Below are 21,887 nucleotides of genomic sequence, written 5' to 3' on the forward strand. Positions count from 1 at the left end.
TGCTGCTGTCCTCAGTTTTATTCTTGGAGTCATTACATTTGTGGCTCAAGGATCCTCATTTTTTTAAATAAATTGCAAAATATTATATGTAAAAAGCAACAACCTTCTTTTAAATCTTGTTTTGGCAGCAATTAAATGCAGTTTCATGAAAGAATTCTTCTGTCGGGTGCAGTCTATCTATCTCGAAGCTAAAGAGACTTCAAGTCTAAATCTTCATTTTCTTCCATTTGATCTCAGTAAGCGATATTGTGTTATCATCTTCAGCAATCATAAGGTAAGATGAAAACTGCACTTTTCAGTTTCACTTTTTTTTCTGTCATCTTTACCTGAACAACTTATGCAGCTAGTTGTAAAGACTAGGAAAAGTCTGGATATTTTCCTGTGTCCCTCGTGGTCTTCTGTTCTGAATTTCCTTAAATGGAAGTTATAATAAAAGTTATCAGTCAGACATTCAGTCAATAAACATTTTATTAAATGCTTATTATGTGTCAGTCAAAAATTCTAAGAACTGGACATACCAATACAAAAAAGAAAGATAGCCATTGCCCTCAAGGAGCTTTCAGCCTGATGTGTTCAGACAACACATCTAAGGAAACTGAACAGGTTAGGAGGGAGGAGGAAGAGACAAGGTACCCATACATACCCATGCATGAAGTTGGTTTGGTGAAAAATGAAGAGATGGCCACGAAGTGATGTAGTAGGTAGTGCATCAGGCCTGGAATCAGGAAGACTCCAGTTCAAACTTGCTAGGTACTATCTTTGTGACCTTGAGTAAGTCAATTAACCTGTTTGCCTTAGTTTCTTCAACCATGAGTGGGGACAGTAATAGCACCCACCTCACAGAGTTGTGGCAAGGATCAAATGGGAAAATAATTGTAAAGAGTTTTAGCACACAGTGCCTGTCACAATACTAAGTTATATAATAATGCTAGGTAAGAAGAAGAATAAATAGGGTTGCCTTGGTAGATCCCTTTAAATAGAGACGTTGGGAGGAGCCCTTTGTTTTTTCCCTATAATCCTCTAATGAGAGGACCAGAAGGTAAGGTATGGAATTTGCTGATCAGATATAATTCTCAGTCTGATGCAATCTCATCAGATGATGTGGTTCCTGATGATGAGATTTCCTAGGGGTGTGATGGAATCTAGTCCAATGCAGCATAAATCATCAGGAATATGGAGTGAAATTGAGACTGATCTCACAACTTCCTCCCTGTTACCTGCAACACGTAAATCATCAGTTGGACAAAATGTCTTCTTCCAGTTCTGAGAAGGAATTGAATCAAAAATTAGAGGCAGCCAGCAGTACAAACCCAACTCTTTATCTCAACTCTACTTGAAAGATCAAACAGCAACAAAATGAGTACCAATTATATACAAGAGGTTGTGCTATATTAGGGGACTGAAAAGACAAAAAAGAAAGGAGCCCTTGTCCTCAAGCAGCTTACTTTCTTTTGGGAATGTATAAAAATGTACTTGGTATAAGTTAAGGCAAGATAAAGAGGGAGAAAACACAGTTCCAGCAGCTCTGGGTCATAGTGGACAAAGGGTTTAGAGTGAGGAGGACGTGTTCAAATACGGCCTCAGATAAAGAATAACTGTGTGAACTTGGGCAAGTCACTTAGTTTACACCTCAGTTTCATTAACTGTAAAAATGGAGCAATAATGGGATTTACCTAACAGGTTGTTGTTAGAATCAAATGAGATAATATTTAAAGAGTGCTTTATGGTACATAATAGGTGCTATATAAATGATAACTTTTATTATTATCAGAGTTTCATGTAGGAATTACCATCCTCCCTCAATCTTGGATGAAGAGAATAGGAACAGAGGTAGTTATCTTGGAGATCCAAACAGCAGTGATTCTCTTTTGTCCTCCTTCCTAAGACCCCTAGTTGCCCAAACTTCTGCTTTCTCTACTGTTTCCTATTCCTTTATTCATTTTTTCTTTTCTTTTCTTTACTCCCCACAATCCTTTATATTATAGATGACTCTTTCACTGAGCTTTTCATTAATATAACCTGAATCGGAGATGGAGAATAGTCAAGGTTGTGTACACAGGAAATTATTCATTTAATAAATCCCTAATAGCAAATATCCCTGAGCTCTGTTACTTCCTAAATTCTCAAATTTTATGAAGACCCTATAATCATTTTGTTTATTTTGCATTCACCCTTTAGCTGACATAATTATATTTAACTTATAATACATATTAACTTATATTACATATTTTATATAATGTATATGTAACATATATATGCAATATGTATATTTAATATATATTAACCTATAATACATATTAACAAACTTAATATCTCATAGTTTTATGTACTCTTAGAACATGAAGAGACTAAGTATCATTACCCTATTTTCTTCACAGAAGTTATTCTGAAATTACTTACAAATCATTCCTTCTAGAGAAATCTTTTTCTGTTTTGCAGTTGTTTCTTTCTGTAGCATCAAATTTTTTTAAAGTCCTATTAAGTTGCAATTATTTTTTCCGAGTTTTTATCCAATGCAATTCTGAAAGATAATGGTTACTTAGTATCTTTTTTTCCTTCCTATTAACTTGGTTCCATTGAAATTCATTGGTTTAAGTAACTGACGAATCTTTCTGAAGTTATTCTTTTGAATATCATCTCCTCCATCAACATGGTACATCATCGTCCTACAGAATTTACATTGTCCGGAAGAGAAATGGTTCAGTTCTCAAACTTATGTAAAAAAATAAAAAATCAGTACATTATCCAATGCTTTTAGAGCATAGCAGCCTGAAAAAAGTAATTGATTGAGCCAAATGCCTAACATATTGATAGAAAATATTGCTCAGTTAAAAATAATTTAAACCGTTAAAGGTAAAATTCAATTTAGTTCTACTGCACTAGAATCACCAATCAGAAACAGAAATAAGCAAGAAATTTTCTACATACAGATTTTTATTTGAACATATATTTATATGCTTATGAGAAATATTTCTCCAAAATATTAAATTTTATCTGTTGTTTGCTATTTTTTTACCTCTCCTTCAGAAAACCCAGTGGTTTTAACTAGTAGTTTGATTGGTTTAAAAAGCAACTCTTGAATAAGTGTGTGTTAATTAATGGTTTGATTAAATTCTACCTTTGTTTTGGTATACTGTACTTCTTTTTGCATTACTATATGGGCCAGACCTAGCTCAGGATAGTTCAGGGATTCAAGCTCAGAATTTGCATGCCATGGGACATATAAGGACCATAAAATGCAATGAAGATGATTTTACTCATTTAAAAGATAAAGGATGTCAGAAATATATTCCTGCAGGATAAGAAGAATTTCACATGTCCCTGTGACACCAGTTCACCATAGGCTGGGTCTTCCATTCCTCAGATAGCAAGGGAGTCAAACCAGTGATGATTCCAAGAAAGCCAATCTCATTTCCTTAAAGGGAAACCATCTCAGCTTGCATAAAACAAGCACTAATCCTACCACAATTCCGTATAGACTTAGAAAACTAAGTAAGCTATATTTTCCTTGATTTTTAAATTTTAAAAAAATTTGAGATGCACTTACATAGGAAATCAACTTTGTATTATGAAATAGAGTACTAAGAGTTGTCTAAGAATATAATTATACCAACTAATCAAAATTTAATTGTATTTAGTTTAGTATTTCATATACATAAACATGTTTTTTTTATTTCATGCAATGGTCTTGTTTACAAAAATATTAGAAAATTAAAAGAAAAATTTTTTAAATCACATCCCTCTAATTAAAAAGAAGAACATTGTTAAGAATAAATTGTAATTATGTATACAGGAAATGAATATATGAATCTAAGCATTAAATTATATTGCTAACTTTACTGAAAAAATACAATTACATGCTCAAGTAAATAATCAAGTATGCAAGCCCACCTAGCTTGTCTGAATTTGTTTAAATCTGTGATAGCTGCACTGCTAAGTATTACCTGCTGACAACAGTAAAATAACTAATCTTCATTTGCTATTTTTCCCTTGGGTTTTCTATAAATATTCTTGTCTTAAGTAAGCTACATGTTCCATTTTTTTCTCTCTAAATTAAAATGAAATCAAATGCAAAATCATTGAAAAAGAGTTAAAGGCATTAGTAAAACACTGGAACATGTTCAAAAACTGAAATGAATATGTGTTTTAATGGATTGATCTCTAGGTTTCACTCCAGACTTCATCTAATATGCCCCAGAAACTTGTTTGTCCTGGAAATTCACTCCAGCCCTGAAAAATCATGTACTGGAAGTAGCCTCTCCTTCTGATTGGATGGCTCCCCCTAGAACCTCTGTTTAAGGGGAGCCCTCAAGCCAATCAAATCTTCTTCCTCTCCAGGCTGTACTCAGGCCCTTTCTCAATCATGTCCTGGTGCAGGACATGGTGTCTCTGTCATCCCCTCCCTTTGAATCCTAGCTTCATCAACTTCCTTTTATGTGTTATCTTTCTCCATTAGAATGTAAACTCCTTGAGGGAAGAGACTACTTGCTTGTATTTGTTTTCCCAGAATTTAGCTCAGTGTCTCCCACTTAGTCAGAACTAAAGCGCTTTCTCCACTGGCTGGATGTTCCCTTGGTGATACAGATCACGTGTCCAGGCCTGGCTCTGCAGTCATTGTGGTTCTTGCCTTTGTCTTTCCATATGAACATCTTGGAATTTCTTTCACGAGGTGACCAGTAGATTCTTTCTATTTTTTTTAACCTTTACTTTCTGATTTGACTGGAGCTCTTGCTCAATATGCCTGCACAGTTTTCTTTCATGATTTCATAAAAGGTAATATCCTGACTTTTACTTTTCTTTTTGTCACTGTTTGCAGGTAATCAAATGGTTGTTTAAATTTCTCTCCTTAATCTGTTTTCCAGGCCATTTTTTCGTATAGAATGCTTAATATTTTTTTCTATTTTTCAGTCTTTTGAATTAGAACAATATTAGTTATTTTATGGGTCACTAATTTCTGTTTGTCCCATCCTAATTTTCTGAGGGCTGCATGTTCAGGGCCCACAAGTGTGTCCCAGGACAGAATGTTAGAGGCCTCAGGGTCCCCTCTGATTTGTCCTGGTCTGAGCAAAACAGCACTGAGAACTGTGACAATGTGGTGGGTGCTGGCCATTGGTCACTGGTCACTAGCTGCTACTATTCCCTTTGGCATCCAAGGTTCCTAACTCAGGACTTTCTCAGGCAAGTGAGTCCTCTTCTGTTTCTGCCTCTGAACAGAAAAGCTTTCAAGCTATAGGTGTTGCATTTCAGGTTGTCAACATTACCTTCTTTGGAAGAGACTGGCTTTCCAATTATCTGTGGATTTCTGGTTGGCATTTTGTGCAATTCTGGAGAGGAAGGAATCACTGTATTTTTTTCATTGAATTTCTTTATCATTATTTGGTCTTGTAGTAATTTCAGGGGTTTTTTTGGAATAGTTACGTGGGATATAGGTAATGTATTTCCCATTATGGAAGGTATCTCAGCATGAACAAGTCTTTAGAGACTGTAGTATTGTATGGCTTATGACTGCACAACACTGAGAATATAATATTAGCATTGAAAGGTGCACCTTTTTGTGTTTAGAGAAATTCAGACCTATTAAAACAACTTTGCAGTTTATCAAAAGAAATCCAACTTCTCTTATTTCTTTTTTCCATTCTGAAACTTTTAAATTTTTACTTTCTCTCTCTCATATGTATGTATGTATATATATATACATATATGTACATATACATATGTACATACACATATATATGTACACATGCACACATACACATCTTATATATGTATTTCTTTCCCTCTCTCTATCTTTCTCCCTCTCTCTCTGTTGATGAGCAAGCTCTAAAGATTGTCCATTGGACTGTATTCCAGAATCTAGGTAGTAATCTAAGCAATCTATATTCTTTTTTCTCTTGGGTTTTCTCATGTGATTTATTAAGCCATCCTCATTTAAATTGTTATATATCTCTTCTGGAAGCCAACAGTGTCTGGGGATTGATGCAGCTAACATGTAATCTTCAAACAGGAATATCTCTTAAAGGACCTAAATCCGTACTTGAAATATGATGCTATTTATGTGAAATAAATACATAGAAAGTCATAGAACTTTCCTGGGTGTCTCAGTTGCCTCATCTGTAAAATGAGGGGATTGTCTTAGATGGTCTCTGTTGCCTTTTCCAGTTCTGTATTTTTGATAATCTGATTTGCTACCTCTAGACAAGTTGGGTTTTCAGATACATGCTCTTTGCTTGCCACTGTGGTGAACACTGGCTTACTGTGGCTGTGGCAACCTATGAAACAAAGGAATAAGCAAAAGTACCAAATAACCCCTCAGTGCTATGTGGTATACTTCCTTGTGCCACAATAGCAGAAGAATGGCAGAAATAATTTCCAAGAATTATTAAGCTTTTGAAGTGCCGATAAACTTTCATTTAGCTGGTGAAATTCTGTTAGATTCTTGTCCCATAACAAATGATTGGACATAGTGCTAAAGGAATTGAATTGAACCCTTCTTGACATTTTCACTACAAATAAAACTCTGAAAAGGAAATTGAAAGTAAAAGAAAGGATGACTCACAGGATCTCCTAAGAGAAACAAATTAAGGAATTGGCAGAGATGATTTTATCATGTGACTAAAGCTGAGAATAAACAGAATTTCATGGAACATTTGGTCTTCTTATTTTTCCATGTTCATGGTAAATATTTACAAAATAATACCATTAAAATAGTTGCATCATATACATCAACACTGGTGCACAGGATAAAGACAAAAAAAGGTCTATGAAGAACTTGAAAACACCTTCCAAATTAAGTGTACACATATTTTGATGATAGACAATGATTTCAACACAAAAGTGAAAATAGGTGAAGATGGCAGGAAATACATTCAAAATCACAGATCAGGAAACACAATTGAGAGGGTCATGACCTCAATGACCACATAGAAGCTTCATACCCACATATCAAGAATGCTTTCTAAGAAAAAAAGAATTAATAGAACTTTGTCTAAATGGTAGAGATGATAAATACTGGATGAATACATGAATACTGGATGGATAAATACTACAAAAAATGAAATTGATTGCTTCTAAACACATAGGAAACAATTTGTTACTGATGGGAAAGAAATTTCTGAATCAATTGTCTGTGGACATTTAGATATTCTTTTGTTGGAATAAAGATGAAAATTAGTGCAAAGCCGTAAGAAAGTATATAAATGAGAAAATCATATTTGCTGTGAAATTGAAACAATCTAGTCCTGATCTACTCAGACAAGTGATTGACGGTGTAAATTTGAATTATGAGTTGAATAAGGACCACAATTGCATTCACAATTTTAATCAATGGAAATAAATTTCTACAACCTAGAAAACTCCAAAAAAATCTAAGTTTACCTTAGTCCTCAAGCATAACTTACTTGTCAAGCAGAGAGAGTGAAAGATAAGGCAAAAATGATTTAGAAAGGAAAATTATCAGAGCATCACCTCATAAAACAGAGAAGTAGCAAATATAGCTGGTTTATAGGAAGTTTCATGATACAATCAACTTGATAAGGTAATTTCAATGATATGTAAGGATGAAACTTAGAAGATTAATAAAGAAATGAAAAGTAGAAATGATTTGCAAAGTTTTTTGTAACACTTTTTTCATTTTCAAGGCTAATATAATACATTATTGAACACTATATTTATTCTGAAATATCTCACAGTCTCAGATGTGCTGGTATGCATGGTGTAAGTAATACTAAAGCAACAAAGAAAAAGTTGAAATATGCCAAACAGAAGTTAGTGACCCCATTCAATAATAAGAAATATTTTTAATTCAAAAGACTGAAAAATGTAAGTATTTTATGAGAAAAATAAATGACCTGAAAAACAGATTAAGGTGAGGAAAAATCATTGGCTTGCTTGCAAGCAATGACCCAAAACAATCCAGGATATTCCATTTAAAAAAAATAATTAAAGAAAACTGCAGACAAATGAGAACAAGACTTTTAGAACTAGTGAGCAAAGTGAAAATAGAATCTACTGGTCACCTTCTGAAAGAAACATCAACATGTTCTTATGGGAAGACATGGGCATGAATGTCACATGATGGAGGGAAAGGCCTGGATATGTTGTGATCTGCATCACTGGAGGAAAATCCAGTCAGTGGACAAAGAGTTTGAGTGCTTGCTATGTGCAAGGCACTGTGCAAAGTTCTCAGAATACAAAACAGTCAGGAAGAGTCACTGCCAAAATTTGACCAGGGACAGCTAGGGGCAACATGTTCTGGAAGAGGCAAAATGAGGAGGGCGTTGATAGATTTGTTCAAAGTTACCTGAAAGTGAGAAAAATAACAAATTCATGTAAAATTTCATCTTTTTAAAAATAACAATAATAGGTGACTAAAAAAACAAACCCTACCAACCTATATGTTAACTTTCTCTAATTTTTTAAATTTTAAAATCATCTGCACAGGTATTTCAATGAAGGTATTAATATGGAATAAGTAGACTTTCAGAAATAGTATTTTATAGTTGAGAATTTTTTTATTATCACACAAAATAGCTGAAAAGTCTGGAACAGAGGTGTCATATACATGGCCATAAGACCATATCACTCCCAAATGACCCCCATTAAAACCAGATTAAAATGTAATTGGGAAACATTCAACAAAAAACACCAAGACAATAAAAATATTACATTTATAGAAGGGATGTGGATAAGGGAAGGGAAGGGTGTGATGGAAGGGAAGGCAGATTGGAGGAAGGGGTAATCAGAATATATGCTGTCTTGGGGCAGACAGAAGGGAGAAATGGGGAGAAAATTTGGAGCTCAAAATCTTCTGGAAGTGAATTTTGAAAACTAAAAGTAAATAAATAAATTTTAAAAAAAAAGTACTTCAAGGGAAAATTGCCATGTATTTGTCTTGGAGATGCCTAGTGATATAAAAAAAAATTACATTTTAAAATGAAGTCAATATGAGGCCCACAGGAGTATTTATGTATATATTTGGTGGATCAGTTTCTTTTTGAGTCTGATACCACTGGTCAGAGGAATAAAGTTATTCACTATGCTTATTATTTGATTTTTTTTTAACGGTATTTGATTTGGTAGAGCAAAACGCAGGCTTGTCTTCCAACAAAATTTCCCACATCTATACTTTAAAATCATTCCAGATTCAATGACTATACACAAACATATAACCACAGAGATAACCTTGTTCAATAAACACTGACTCTGGAGTCATAGCAGGAAGTTAAAATCCTGCCTCTGAAATTACTGGCCTGTGTGACCTTGGGCAAATCACTTAACTTCTCTTACACTGTGTTTCTTCAATTTTAAAATGAGGAGGCTTGCCCAGGTGTTCTCTGGGGTGCCCCCTCTCTCTCCCTCTCTCTCTCTCTCTATGTGTGTGTGTACATGCATATATAAGCACACATACATATACACACATAAATGACATATGTGTATACCAAATATATGTATACCTCTGTATACATATATATGTATATATAAGACAGGGAGATATGTGCTTGCCAACATTTCATTTTTTGGCTGGAAAGACTCTGAAATATTATTGACAGTGATATTGCTAATCTTTTGAGCTTTATGAATAAGAATATAGTTTGGAATACATTTAACAGTGTCATTTTTGCTAGGTGTTAATGATGTCTAATAAAGAAAGCTGTCAATTGATAATGACCTGACTTCACTTAGCTTTTGTGTTCATTATTATTTTGAATTTCCAAGATATTTTTTCTTTATATTTATTTAACGATAAGAATAATCAACATTTATATAAAGTTTGAAATTGACCAAAAACTTTAAATTCTCATTTGAGTCTCATAAAAACCCTACAGATAATTATTACCTCCATTTTGCAGGTGAGAAAGATGCTAAATGACTTGGGTAAGGTCATATTGCTAGTAAATGTCAGAGGCAGGATTTGATGCCAACTATGATGGAACTTCGTACTTTCATTCATCTGTTTGTCTCTCTGTCATATATACCTATTAAAATAAGAGCTAACCTTTTGCCTTTTCATGCAGCAGGCAGTAGATAAATGTGTTTGAATTGAATTTAATTAAATAAAAACATTAATACAACCCTTCCTTTGATTATATACAGTTGGTGGTTGGTTATTGTCCTTCATTCTTGAAGAGGACCAAAATGACATCACTATGATAAAGTAAAATTTCAGTGAGTCTGACTGTGGCTGATCAGACCTATATGAACTTGGAATGCTCTACCACAGATTGGGCACAGATAGTCTGTGTGAATATTTGAGGTGGACACTCCAAATTTGCGCATCCTACATTTATTTTGTGCTGTCTCAATTCTGCTTTGCTCATAGAGCACAGCACCCTTTCTGATGTGGACATGCCATGCCGAGCTGTCCTGTGCCAGTGTCTCCCATGCTGCACAGCCAAATCCAAAGTTCTTGAGAGAGACCTTGAGAGTGCTCTTGTATCGCTTCTTCTGACCACCATGTGATTGCCTGCCCCATGTGAGTTCTTCATAAAATAGTCTTTTTGGCAAGTGTACATTTTGCATTCAAACAACATGGCCAGCCCATCAGAGTTGCGTGCTCTCTGAAGCATAGTTTGAATGCTTGGCAGTTCACCTCGAGCAAGGACTTCAGTGTCTGGTACCTTATCCTTCCAGGTGATCCTCAGAATCTTCCTAAGACAGTTCAAATGGAAGCGATTCAGTTTCCTGGCATGGCACTGGTAGACTGTCCATGTTTCACAGGCATATAACAATGAAGTCAACAAAATGGCTCTGTAGACCTTCAGTTTAGTAGTCAGTCTAATACCTCTTCTCTCCCAAACTTTTCTTTGGTGCCTCACAAACACTAAGTGAACTCTGGCAACGTGTGCATCAACCTCATTGTCAATGTGTACATCCCTGGAAAGTACACTACCAAGGTAAGTGAACTTATCCACAGCATTCAAAACTTCTCCTTGTGTTGTAACCGATGGTTCCATGTATGGATGGTTTGGTGGTGACTGATGGAGCACCTGTGTTTTCTTGGTGTTAATTATTAGGCCAAAATTAGCATAGGTAGCAGAAAACTGAGTCATAGTCTGTTGCATCTGCAAACAGAAAATCATAAACCAAGACTCCTTCCACTTTGGTCTTGGCTTGTAGCCTTTTCAGATTGAAGAACTTACCATCAGTATGGTAGTTGACCTTGATGCCATGTTCATCCTCATTGAAAGCATTTGACAACATGGCTGAAAACATCATGCTAAAATTTACTCCACTGGTGACTGGGAAGTCACGAGAGCATTGTCCATGATCCAGAACCCAGGCAAACATGCCATCATGAAATTAACATACAATATTGATGAACAGCCAAAATGAACAACCAAATTTTGACATAATTTTCCCTAAGCCATAACCATTAATAGTGTCAAAGGCCTTGGTCGGATCTATAAACAAATGACATCACTCATGAAAGATTATATATAACAGACATTAGGTATAGCAAGTCATGAGTTAAATGGTTAGCACTATTACTTTATGAATCTGTCTCAGGCTCCAGACCTAACAAATAGTCCCAGTATATATACTTCATTTGAATTAAAAGACCAAGAAAAATCCCAAGAAAAGTCTTGTGAAGGTAGATGGAGACAAGAACACATTCATAAAACATACACACAGGATGCAAAATTTTGATCCTTACTGAGGAACAACTACAAAGAAGTAAAATTCTAGAGCATAAAATAGTTGAAAGTAATTAGGAATGAGTTTAATACATGCTCTCCTAAATTCCTACTCTATTGGTTAATTTTGGCATTGAGATAGTGCTTGATTCTTAAAGGTATACCAGTGGAGCATAATATTTAAAAGATTCTATTAAAATGGGAAGGCTTTGAGTAAGCGCTCAACGTTGTTATATTTCTGTCATCTAAAAAATAATCTAAGTATAGTACCCTTTCTATACTATGCCCACAACTTTCACTTTTACTCATGGTAATAGTCATATTTACTCATAGTCCCCAGAGGGCAACTGTTTCTTAAGGATCTTGGTATAATTATGCAGGTATGAACTCCTAAAAATATGTCTCATGAGTCCCCACCGGGTGCTTCCCAATAACCATCATTTGGTAGACTCATTTACCTCTTATCAAAAGCATTTACTCAAATGGTACAGTAAGAAAAGTAGTTGTGAAACATTTCCTTTATAAACCTTGTTGCCCTCTTCAATAAATACAATACCTCTGAGAAAAGCTGACTTAGTAGAGAAGATCCTTCCTTGTACTGTAGGACATTATCTATAAGGCATATAATTATTATTAGCCACTTTTGTAATTTGATTGTCCATCAGAAATTTGATTTTCCTAGTTAAAGTTATGAATTCCAAAAATTTAAAGGCTTCATTTAACTGTCTGTCCCTCTACTATATTGTCACGATATTATATTTCCACGATTTATATTCTTTCAATCTATCTAAAGAAAATTTCCAAATTGTAATGTTGAACATTTATTAATTTAACAGCCATTTTATTAAGAGTTTGCAACCAACCATGATACAGTGTGCTGGGTATTAGGACATACCCACATGAATCCTACTTCTATGAAGCTGATAGTGTATCAAGGAAAATATGGTACTACATAGATATTTAATAATTATGTAGTTAAAATATGGAATGTACAGAACATAAGAAAAATATGAACTGTCAGGCAAAATTCAAACAAGGTACGTGTTTTCCTAATTCATTGGGTTTAGAAGAGAGGCATTATGATAGAAATGGCACTTGAGGTAGATTTTGAAGGACAATTAGAATTTAAATTGGGAGGCGTTTTCCAAACACAAGACATGGGAGCAAGGAAACATACAGCCCTGAAAATTTTAATTACAATTATCACTTCCACATTGTAGGGATTTGGAGCATGGCATCCTTATGATCTGGAAAATCCATGTAAAATATTTTGGCCCTCCCATTGTACCAGAGAAGAAATCTGAAATTTTTTTTTCCTTTTATGGGGTATTTACTATATGTTTCATAAAATTTGAGTTAAGTATTTGGTCATAGGATGTATGTAGGTCAATGTTAAGCAAAAATACTGCATAAAAAAGGTTTTTTTTTTTTGTGTTGTTCTCTGACCTTCATGTATCATCTGTGGCTTCTGCAAAACTCCCCCCCAAATTCCCATTTCATTTTTTATGCCTACCTGTGATATATTGAACCTGCAGTGGGAAAAGTTGTGATGTGGAAGGGACAGCTGTATTTCAGTGTAACGTATCAGTGTGATGTATCTGTTTATGTTAGTAACAACAGAACATGTTGAGATGTGACAAGTTAGGTGTTTCAGGGAAAACCACACAAATTGTGGAGAGAGTGTTCAATGGAATTTTAATTGCTAATATTTTCACAGAGTTATTTACAGAGAAAATCAAAAGTTAGTCTTAGAGGGAAAATATTCTGGCAAGTAGATTTATATGCTATGTGAATTGGTTTCCTGTGTTATGAATTTGAGGAGAATAGAAAGTTCACACATTCAGGGAAAAAAATGCATTTATACTCATATGTGCCAGGAAATGATACTACTGTTTATAGAAATTGTTCAACTGATACTTAAATTAAAATTAAAGCATAATTACTGTGAACTTAAATATAGTTTACTCTTTTATTTTTTTATATAGGAAGATATTAAGTCACTATGACTCATTGAAACCTTTTCTACTTTTGTAATTTTTTTTTTAGTTTTGCATCTTACTAATATCTAGATGTTTTAATTACCCTGAACTTATCATAAAATAAATCTTTTTTAATTTTATTTGGAAAATGCAGGGTTGATTTGTATAAAATGAATCATTTTGAAACTTTTATATAGCAGCACCCTGTTGAATTGTATAATAGTTTGAATAAAACACTTTTACATTTATAATATTTCTGCATTTAATATGTTAATATTTTCAATATGAGCTAAAAATAAGACTATTAAAATAATAAAAAGCTTATTTATAGTGGCAAAAGAAATAAACTGTTTGGAAGGAAAAAATCCCAGCCAGCCTTAAAATATTCAGCCTGAATACAAATTTATATCTAAATTGGTTAGTTCTAATTGCAAACTCATGTTATGTAAGGGACTCCCTTATATAAGAGACTCCCTCCTGACAACAAAGGACTGGGACTTTATGGCTTTCAATGTTTTCTTCTCTGACTCAATTTTCCTCACCTACATGATACCTAGGGACTCCTATATGTGGCCTTGTCTGCATAGTGCTCATCTGCTTTCCTTAAAAGTGTTCATACTTACAAGGCATTAAAAAAAAACAACATGCATTTTATTTATACAGGGAAGAACACAGAAATGACTCATACTTGAGTCTATAAAATGTTGAGAAGATCCCTTCTTCCTTGCCTTAGTGGAAAGTTATATAGTTCCCATGATTCATTGTACTGCTATAGGAAAGGTCTTATGAGGACTTTTTTTCTTCTGCCCATCTTTAGCTATGATTCAGATAGTCAAATCATGCTAGCAAGAATTTAAAATCCTAGCATGTTATAGGCACTGTGCTAAGTGTTGTAGACATAGAGAAATGTGTCAACAGTCCCTACCCTCAAGGAATTCTCTCTCTCTCTCTTCTCTCTCTCTTTCTCTCTCTCTCTGTCCCTCTATCTATGTACACACATGAAATATATATGTATACAATATTTACATACATATGTATATACACATGCACATACACACACACATATATATATATATACACATATATAATCTCTGGCATTTATTGTTTCTCTATCAAGATGATATTTTAAAGAAATATTCTGGGCATTTGTACAATGATACTATGGAGAAATGATACTGGAGCATTAACTGACAGAGCTCTTTGAAGACTGGAACCATTATGGACATTTTCTCTCCCTATTCTGTACACTGCATTTCTATTTCCCACTCCTGAACCCAGTTAGTATGAATATTTCTCCTGTGATTCCTCACTCCTAATATCCCAGAAAGGCTCCAGAAAGGCACCTTCTGCTTGCTCAGCATCTCGTACTGAGTCTTGGAGATTGGGAGGGTTCTTTATTTTCATTTCCTGGTTATGTTTCTATTTTCCAGCTTTTTTTGTGACCTGGTCCTTCTTCAGGGCCAGGTCCAAACTAATTATCTTGGGAGCTGCTTCTACTAAGCTCTGTAGGGAAAAAGAGAAAAAGGTAAAAGGGATGAAATTTGTGGCTGCTCTTAAGTGTAGTACTGTCAAGAATACATTAGCAGGGACATTATTCACCCTGTCACTCTCTGCTGTGATTTTGCCTCCATCTGTTCACTGATACTCAGTTCCCTTTCTAAAGATACATTCTGTCAGTTGAGTCATCTAAGTATTCATCTGGATGACTCCTGCCATGATTATTGTATTTGTGTGGCTCCAGAGGCTCTTTTTCTGCCTCCACAAAAATCTGGAAGTAACAGAGGGTTGGTGTTCTGGTTGAATTTTGGTTAAATCTGAAAGATTGAGCATCTTCTCAGAGTTGGAAAAATTGCCCCCACTGAGCATCCTGTCAAATGTGCTACTCTAATGTCCCACTGTCAGAGAGCATGAAATATAATTGTGTCAAGACTTTAGAGTTCCTTTGATTTGTTTTTTTTGACTACCTTTTCTATTGGAAATTTGAAAAAGTTAACATGCAGTTATTCCTGTGTTTCAGATTGGAGAATTTGTATACATTGTGGAAGGAACGAGTACTGTTCCTTTGCCTTCCAGATTCCTCCCAATAAATAATCCAAATATTTTGAATTACAACCATCCTCCTGATGAAGGTAGAATAAATATAGTATAATATTTTTATAAGATCAGTGCTTGAAGATAAGATGAATGCACATCTTGATGCCATGTCACAGCATCATGTTAAATCAAGCCCTTATCATATGGACTTATTTTAGGGGATATAATTTGACCTACAATATGTTAGAATCCACATAATAATTACAGTTTTCATAACAAGAATAAGAATTTAGATAGGCATTTGTAGCTTATTGAGGTCCTTTACAAATTCAATTTGATCTTCATGATTCTAGGAGTTAGGCAAATTATTATTATTATTTTAATTTCAAAAATAAATAAGCAAAATGAGAGAAGTAAAGTTATATTCTCAAAGTCACAGAGCTAGAGAGGAGCAGGACTAATTTGGCAACTGTATTCTGGGTCGAAATTCTTTCTACTCATTTTGAGCCATGGTTATAATGCAATTGAATTGCAAAAAGAAAATATTACCAAGAGTGAAGTTTTATAAAAAACTCAGTAGATCCTATATTCATAAGTTAAAAACTCATTAAAACATAATTTTTGCAGAATAGTATAGAAATTAAATATTGTATGCATTGTACATGAATTAGCTTAGGCACCATTTTAAGTTTTTTTCAATAAATTTGAAACTCTTATTGATAAGCTTATAGGACTGTGGCCTCAATAAGTTTTTCCCAACTCCTTTGACCCCAGTTTTTTCAAGATTCAGGTAAAAAGTAATATTTGATTAACTAGGATTCCATGTTTCCCAAGTACAAAATTAATTAGAATTAAACTCTTTTTAAAAAAATAATTCCTTGTCTGGCACATATGCAAACTATGTTTCTAGCTTGGTCATCCAAAGGATAGGCTCAAAGATTTATTATGAGACTATTAGAATAGGTAGATGATTGCTTGACGTCTTTGACTTGAAATATTTTTTGTTAAGAAGATAATTAAAACTAATTTTAAAGTAAATTATAATTTATGTGGGTATTCTTTTTATATCTTTATCCCCTTCTATTTTTCTCTGTATTTAACATGAGTACAATAGACACTGTCTCTAAATTTTGATATTATTGAGTATTACATGATAGCTAAATGACAAAGAACATTTTCTTTATCATTAGTTTTTTTATCATCTTGAATCAATATTGAGCAAAATTTAACGAGTATTTGATAAAGAAATCTTAAACTTTGCAATGATTTAGATGAAAAATGATGAAGTACAAAATAAGTGACACGTTATATTTTACTGTATCTAACTCTCACAATACAATGAAGCCAATAGCATTTCAATAGTAATGACTTTTTTGATGTTTATTTTAGATTTTGGCAAGGATGATCCAATTCTCCATTTGAAATGTGATCTCAATAATATCCTGGAATTGGAACTCAAGGTGCCACTAGTTAATGAAGCCAGGGCAAAGGCCCTAGATTTTTCAGCGCATCAGCAGATGTCATCTCTTGAGTATGAACGAAGGAAAATCACTGGGACTCTCAACAGCAGTAGTGTACGAGCTGCAATTGCACTTTTAGGACTAACAAAACTTGAGGTAGGAGTTGAGGAAAATCTACCACAACTAAATTTTTTTTTGCTTTGTCTTAGTAATTAACAATGTATTTTTTTTTTAAAGTACTATTAACAAACTGCAAAAAAAGATGCATTTCTGTTTTCCCAAGAAAGCAGCTTCATTTATCATTATATTTTAAAATAAGTTCAATTAAGTTCTTGATAAAATTTGAGAAAATATAACTGCATTTGTTATCTCTATGAATTGGTATTTATGGATTTTTTCATTTTGATCGAAATTTAATCTAAAGCCATTTCTTCAGTATTTGGTTTTTTTCTTCCATTAAAGTTCTCTTCCAGTTATAGGTATGGACTATGAATACCTGTCCCAGATTCTATTTTATGCCTTTGATTACAATGTCTAAATGCACTGTGGAGATAATCTTAAAATCTTCAAAGCTTATGGCAATGGAATACAAGGTCTGGATAATGACTAAACTGGGAAGGCATTGATTATTGACTGAATGATGGATTTTATCAGTTGTATGCTGGCTAACCAGGTTATTTTTGGAAAGATTCAGCAATAGAATAAACTATTTTTATTACATTAACTTCTTAAATTATTTGTAAAAGTAAGTTCTGCTTTGGTAGAGGAGATATCCATACTAATAAAATCACAATTCCTTAAAGTATTGAATCATTTGATTTTTAATGCATTGGATATTGGTTATGTATTTTATTTCAAAATTACAAAATTGATGGCTATAAATACAAAAGCATCTCTCCAATAAAGTAATAAAATTTCCTTAAAGGTGACCTGATTTATATCTCATGTTTTTCTTGCTCCAGCTAACTTTAGAGCATCTGAAGTTACAATGATGAATTTGAAAAACAATTCAAAAAATATAGCAGTAGAACAAAGGAAAGAAATTACATCAATCTTAAAGCTATTTGCATGCAGCAAATTGTATTAAATTGTATTAAGCATTTACATATATAGTAGCATAGCAATAACTTTATGAAAAATTTGGAATTTCTAACAAGAATTAGATATACAATGAATAGCAGTAGGAGATCTCAGCATGCCACTGAAAAGAACCTTTGGTTCAAACAAAACGATACATAGGAAATGAATTGTTGTTGTGTTCATCCTTCAGTGCCAAAGAAGACCATGCCATCAGAGAAATGATGACATGTCGTGCCCTTGACTTTGCTTTGAGTGAGGGAGGGCTGTACAGGTCACCAGCCTCACTTTTCCTCCAGATCCATCTGGATCCAGTGACCAGATATTCATCAGGATGACTGGAGATGGCCCAGGATGCAACAGGAAAGAAATTACAGACATGAAGAAAGAAATGGAGAAACTCGGTATGATAAATATATGGAGAGAATTGAATGGAAAGAATAGACATAATCTTACATTAGAAAGGGACCTGAGAGGTCACTTAGGTACTTGAACTGAAGTCTACAAACTTCCTGACAAGTAATCATCCAGAAACTATCTGAAGAACTACAATGAAGAGAAACTGCCTTGGAGGCAGCCTCTGGACAGCTTTAAAGACTAAGATACTTTACCTTATCATCCAAATCTGCCTCTTGGCAATTTTCTTTCATTGCTCTTTTTCCTGTCCTCTGGGGTCAAGCAGTACAATTTTTGTGATTACAGATGTATATTTGCGATATCTGCCTGGAAGATAGCTACTGGCACAAAATCTAACCTACTTCACTGACAAGATGAAGTCCATATAAGAGAAGATCCTTCTGTTCAAATCTTTAGCATCACTACTCTTCTTTCCTCTTTTCTTGATGCCTCAGAGGAAGTAATGTTCCCATTAGTTGTTAAGCAGAGTCAATCTTTGCCTTGGTCTTACACCTTTCAGGCCCTCCAGGACTATGGCTAACAAGAATCATCCTCCCCATGAATTTCCAAACTCTCTCTTTTTTGCTGCTCCACTGCCTATAAACAAACTCAGGTTTCCTAAAAATGTTTGACACTTCTATCTTGTGCAGCTGTCATCCAGTTCATGTCCTGCCTTATACTTCTCCCAAACCTCTTGAAGGAGTTACCTTCAACTTAATCCTTTCCCTATCTCATTAGCTACTATCTTCCCCTTAAAATCTTTTGACTTAAGTCTTCATCACACTATTGGAATTCTTAAAAAGCTCTTAAGGACATTTCCAAATTGACAGTGAATTTTCTATTTTAATTCCTTACAAATTGAATTACAGCATCTTATCCAATTAGGTCATAAATCTCCAGGCTCAATTCAGAATCTATCAATTTTTAATGTGTTTGATAAATCATAGATCCAACTCCCATCCTTCATATGAACTTGCGCTGCAACAAATTTCTTGTATTAAAAAAAAATGACCAAAAGATTTATTCTTACATGGGAGCAAAGGGACTTGTTAAATAATGCTGAGCTTAAAGAATAATTTATTGAAAAATATGAGATTATATTAAAGACAATGTAATATCAACAGTATATAAAAATTAATGAGAAGCAGTTAAAATGCATTCAAAGACACATTTATATCTCTGAATGCTTATATTAAAGATAGAAAAAAGGAATTAATGAGCTGTTTGCAATTAGCAAAATTAGAAAATGAATAAGTTCACAGAAAAACAGTGAATTATGAAAATAAAGACATCAATAATATAAGAGAATATAGTAATAATTGAATTGATAAAAAAGAGCTGAATTTTCAAAAAGACAAGTACACTTGATTAAAATAGCAAATATAATTTTTGAAAAGAGATAGCAAAATCAAATTACAAAAATTAGAAATGTGTGCAACAGCAAATAAAGATAAATCAATACAATAATCAACTGTTATCTATTATCTCTATATTATGAAGCCTGAAAATGAGAAAGAAACGAGTGAATAATTACAAAAATATAAAATATCAAGACTGATAAAATAAGAAATAAATAACCAATAGAAACAAATCTTAGAACTGAAAATTAAGCAATTCCCTAATGACTGTCTCCAAAGGAGTTACTGGGTTGAAAGAATTCCCATTATCTGACAGATGAACCATACTCATAGGTGGTTTCCTTGAATAAACTTTATTGAAAGATGTTCAGAAAGAGAAATCAATAAACTCTACGTAAATTTCTTTACTCTAACCTTAAGTTTTTTTTTTAATAACTTCAGGTTTATTGCTTTCTTTTATACTCCCATAAATTTAAACACATTATTCTGCAGTCTCCATAGGGTTTTCCAGACTGCCAAGGGGGTGGATGACACAAAAATGAGACCATTTAAGAAGTGACCATTTCATCTTAGAACTTGTAGAATGAGTCAGTAAAGAGCTCAGGAGTGCTTGACATAAATGTTAGTTTTTGGAAGAACAAATGTTAGAGGGTTCAGGGCAAGAGTAGGATGTATCCCATTGTCTAACACTGTACCTGAGAATTCAGTCCAGGAAAGAAGGGAAGTTCTAAAGATTATGTGCCCTATAGCCCAGAGTTCCCTAAGACTCTGGACTCACGTAGGCAAGACCTGGCCTTAGACAATGAACCAAAAAGGTAATTTTGTTTTTAATTTGTTGCTATACCTGGAGGATACTCCTGGATAGTCTCCAAATATAGTTTATGGATAGTTTGTGTCAAGATTTCTATAAGTGTAAATTAAAAAGGGGTGCCCAATTGCCATGGAAACACTCAGGATAGCTATTATATATGGGATAACTGCTACTTATCCCTAAAGAGGATTCAGTCTGAGCAGGGACTGTGACTAACTTACTCTTAGAAACTCTGCCTTTCTCAATGCAGCCCAAAATCTCATTCACTTTCTGGTTGCCATGCCATATGACTGACTCCTAATGTTTATAGGACACTAACAAGTGGGACTTGTTTTTTTTCAAATGTTGCCTAACCATGGATGTGTCTTCCATGTATGGTCCATGGCTGTGCAAGTTCCCTACATGTTTTGCCTCATGTAAGCTCCCTAGACACATGTTTTCTGTATGTTTATCCTTTTTACCAGTGGTATGGTAACCTATGGGAGAGTATATCCATACCTGCATAAATGTTTAATTTCCATATTTGTGAACTTAGACATTCCTTTATCTTGCCCACTCCATCTTTGCCTATGACTTATGACCACTAATCCTGTTCTTTGCCTCACTCCAATACCTGTCAATTCTTCTTACCATACTTTTCCCAGCTATCATCTCTGCATTGGTTTCACTTTACACTATCTCAACCCCTGTTGAACATTTGCAATATAAACTATATTCTTCTGAATTCCTTGCCACTTGCTGTATCTATTTCTGATCCTATCTTACAAAACTTCAATCCTAGATGCCTCCCACTTTTACCTCTGTGCTGCTAAGCACAAGTAGAGGAAGTCACAAAATTATGCAGATTGAGTCCACTACAAATCTATTTATAAAATCTCAAAGGGGCCCTCACTGCAATAAGGCAATTCCTTCTTAACTGATTATTCCAGTCATTAAAATCCTCTTCCAAGTCTTTTTTTTATTCTCCCAAGTCTCCCAAAACACTTCCTCCCCTCACACTCTTACCTAAGGACTTCACCTCATATTTCACTGAAAAAAAGAAAATATTTGCCAAGAGAGTCTCATTTTTCCTTATTTCACATACATGTGACCTCATCACTACTGTTTTCTTATTTACTTCAGTCTTTGATGAAGAGGTA

At 34.0% G+C, this 21,887-nt stretch overlaps 1 protein-coding gene across 3 annotated transcripts in view; it reads left to right on the plus strand.

The window, feature by feature from the left end:
• Positions 1-21,887, plus strand: part of CFAP47 (cilia and flagella associated protein 47) — a 917,896-nt gene that overhangs the window by 402,065 nt on the left and 493,944 nt on the right. For all 3 annotated transcript variants that reach the window (XM_072615192.1, XM_072615194.1, XM_072615193.1), the window contains exons 42-44: positions 129-274; positions 15,630-15,741; positions 17,036-17,262. In XM_072615192.1, coding sequence (XP_072471293.1) covers positions 129-274; positions 15,630-15,741; positions 17,036-17,262 — 485 coding nt within the window. The remainder of the gene's footprint in view (positions 1-128; positions 275-15,629; positions 15,742-17,035; positions 17,263-21,887) is intronic.

Source organism: Notamacropus eugenii, chromosome 5 (assembly GCF_028372415.1).
Source record: "Notamacropus eugenii isolate mMacEug1 chromosome 5, mMacEug1.pri_v2, whole genome shotgun sequence".
Classification (NCBI taxonomy): Eukaryota; Metazoa; Chordata; class Mammalia; order Diprotodontia; family Macropodidae; genus Notamacropus; species Notamacropus eugenii.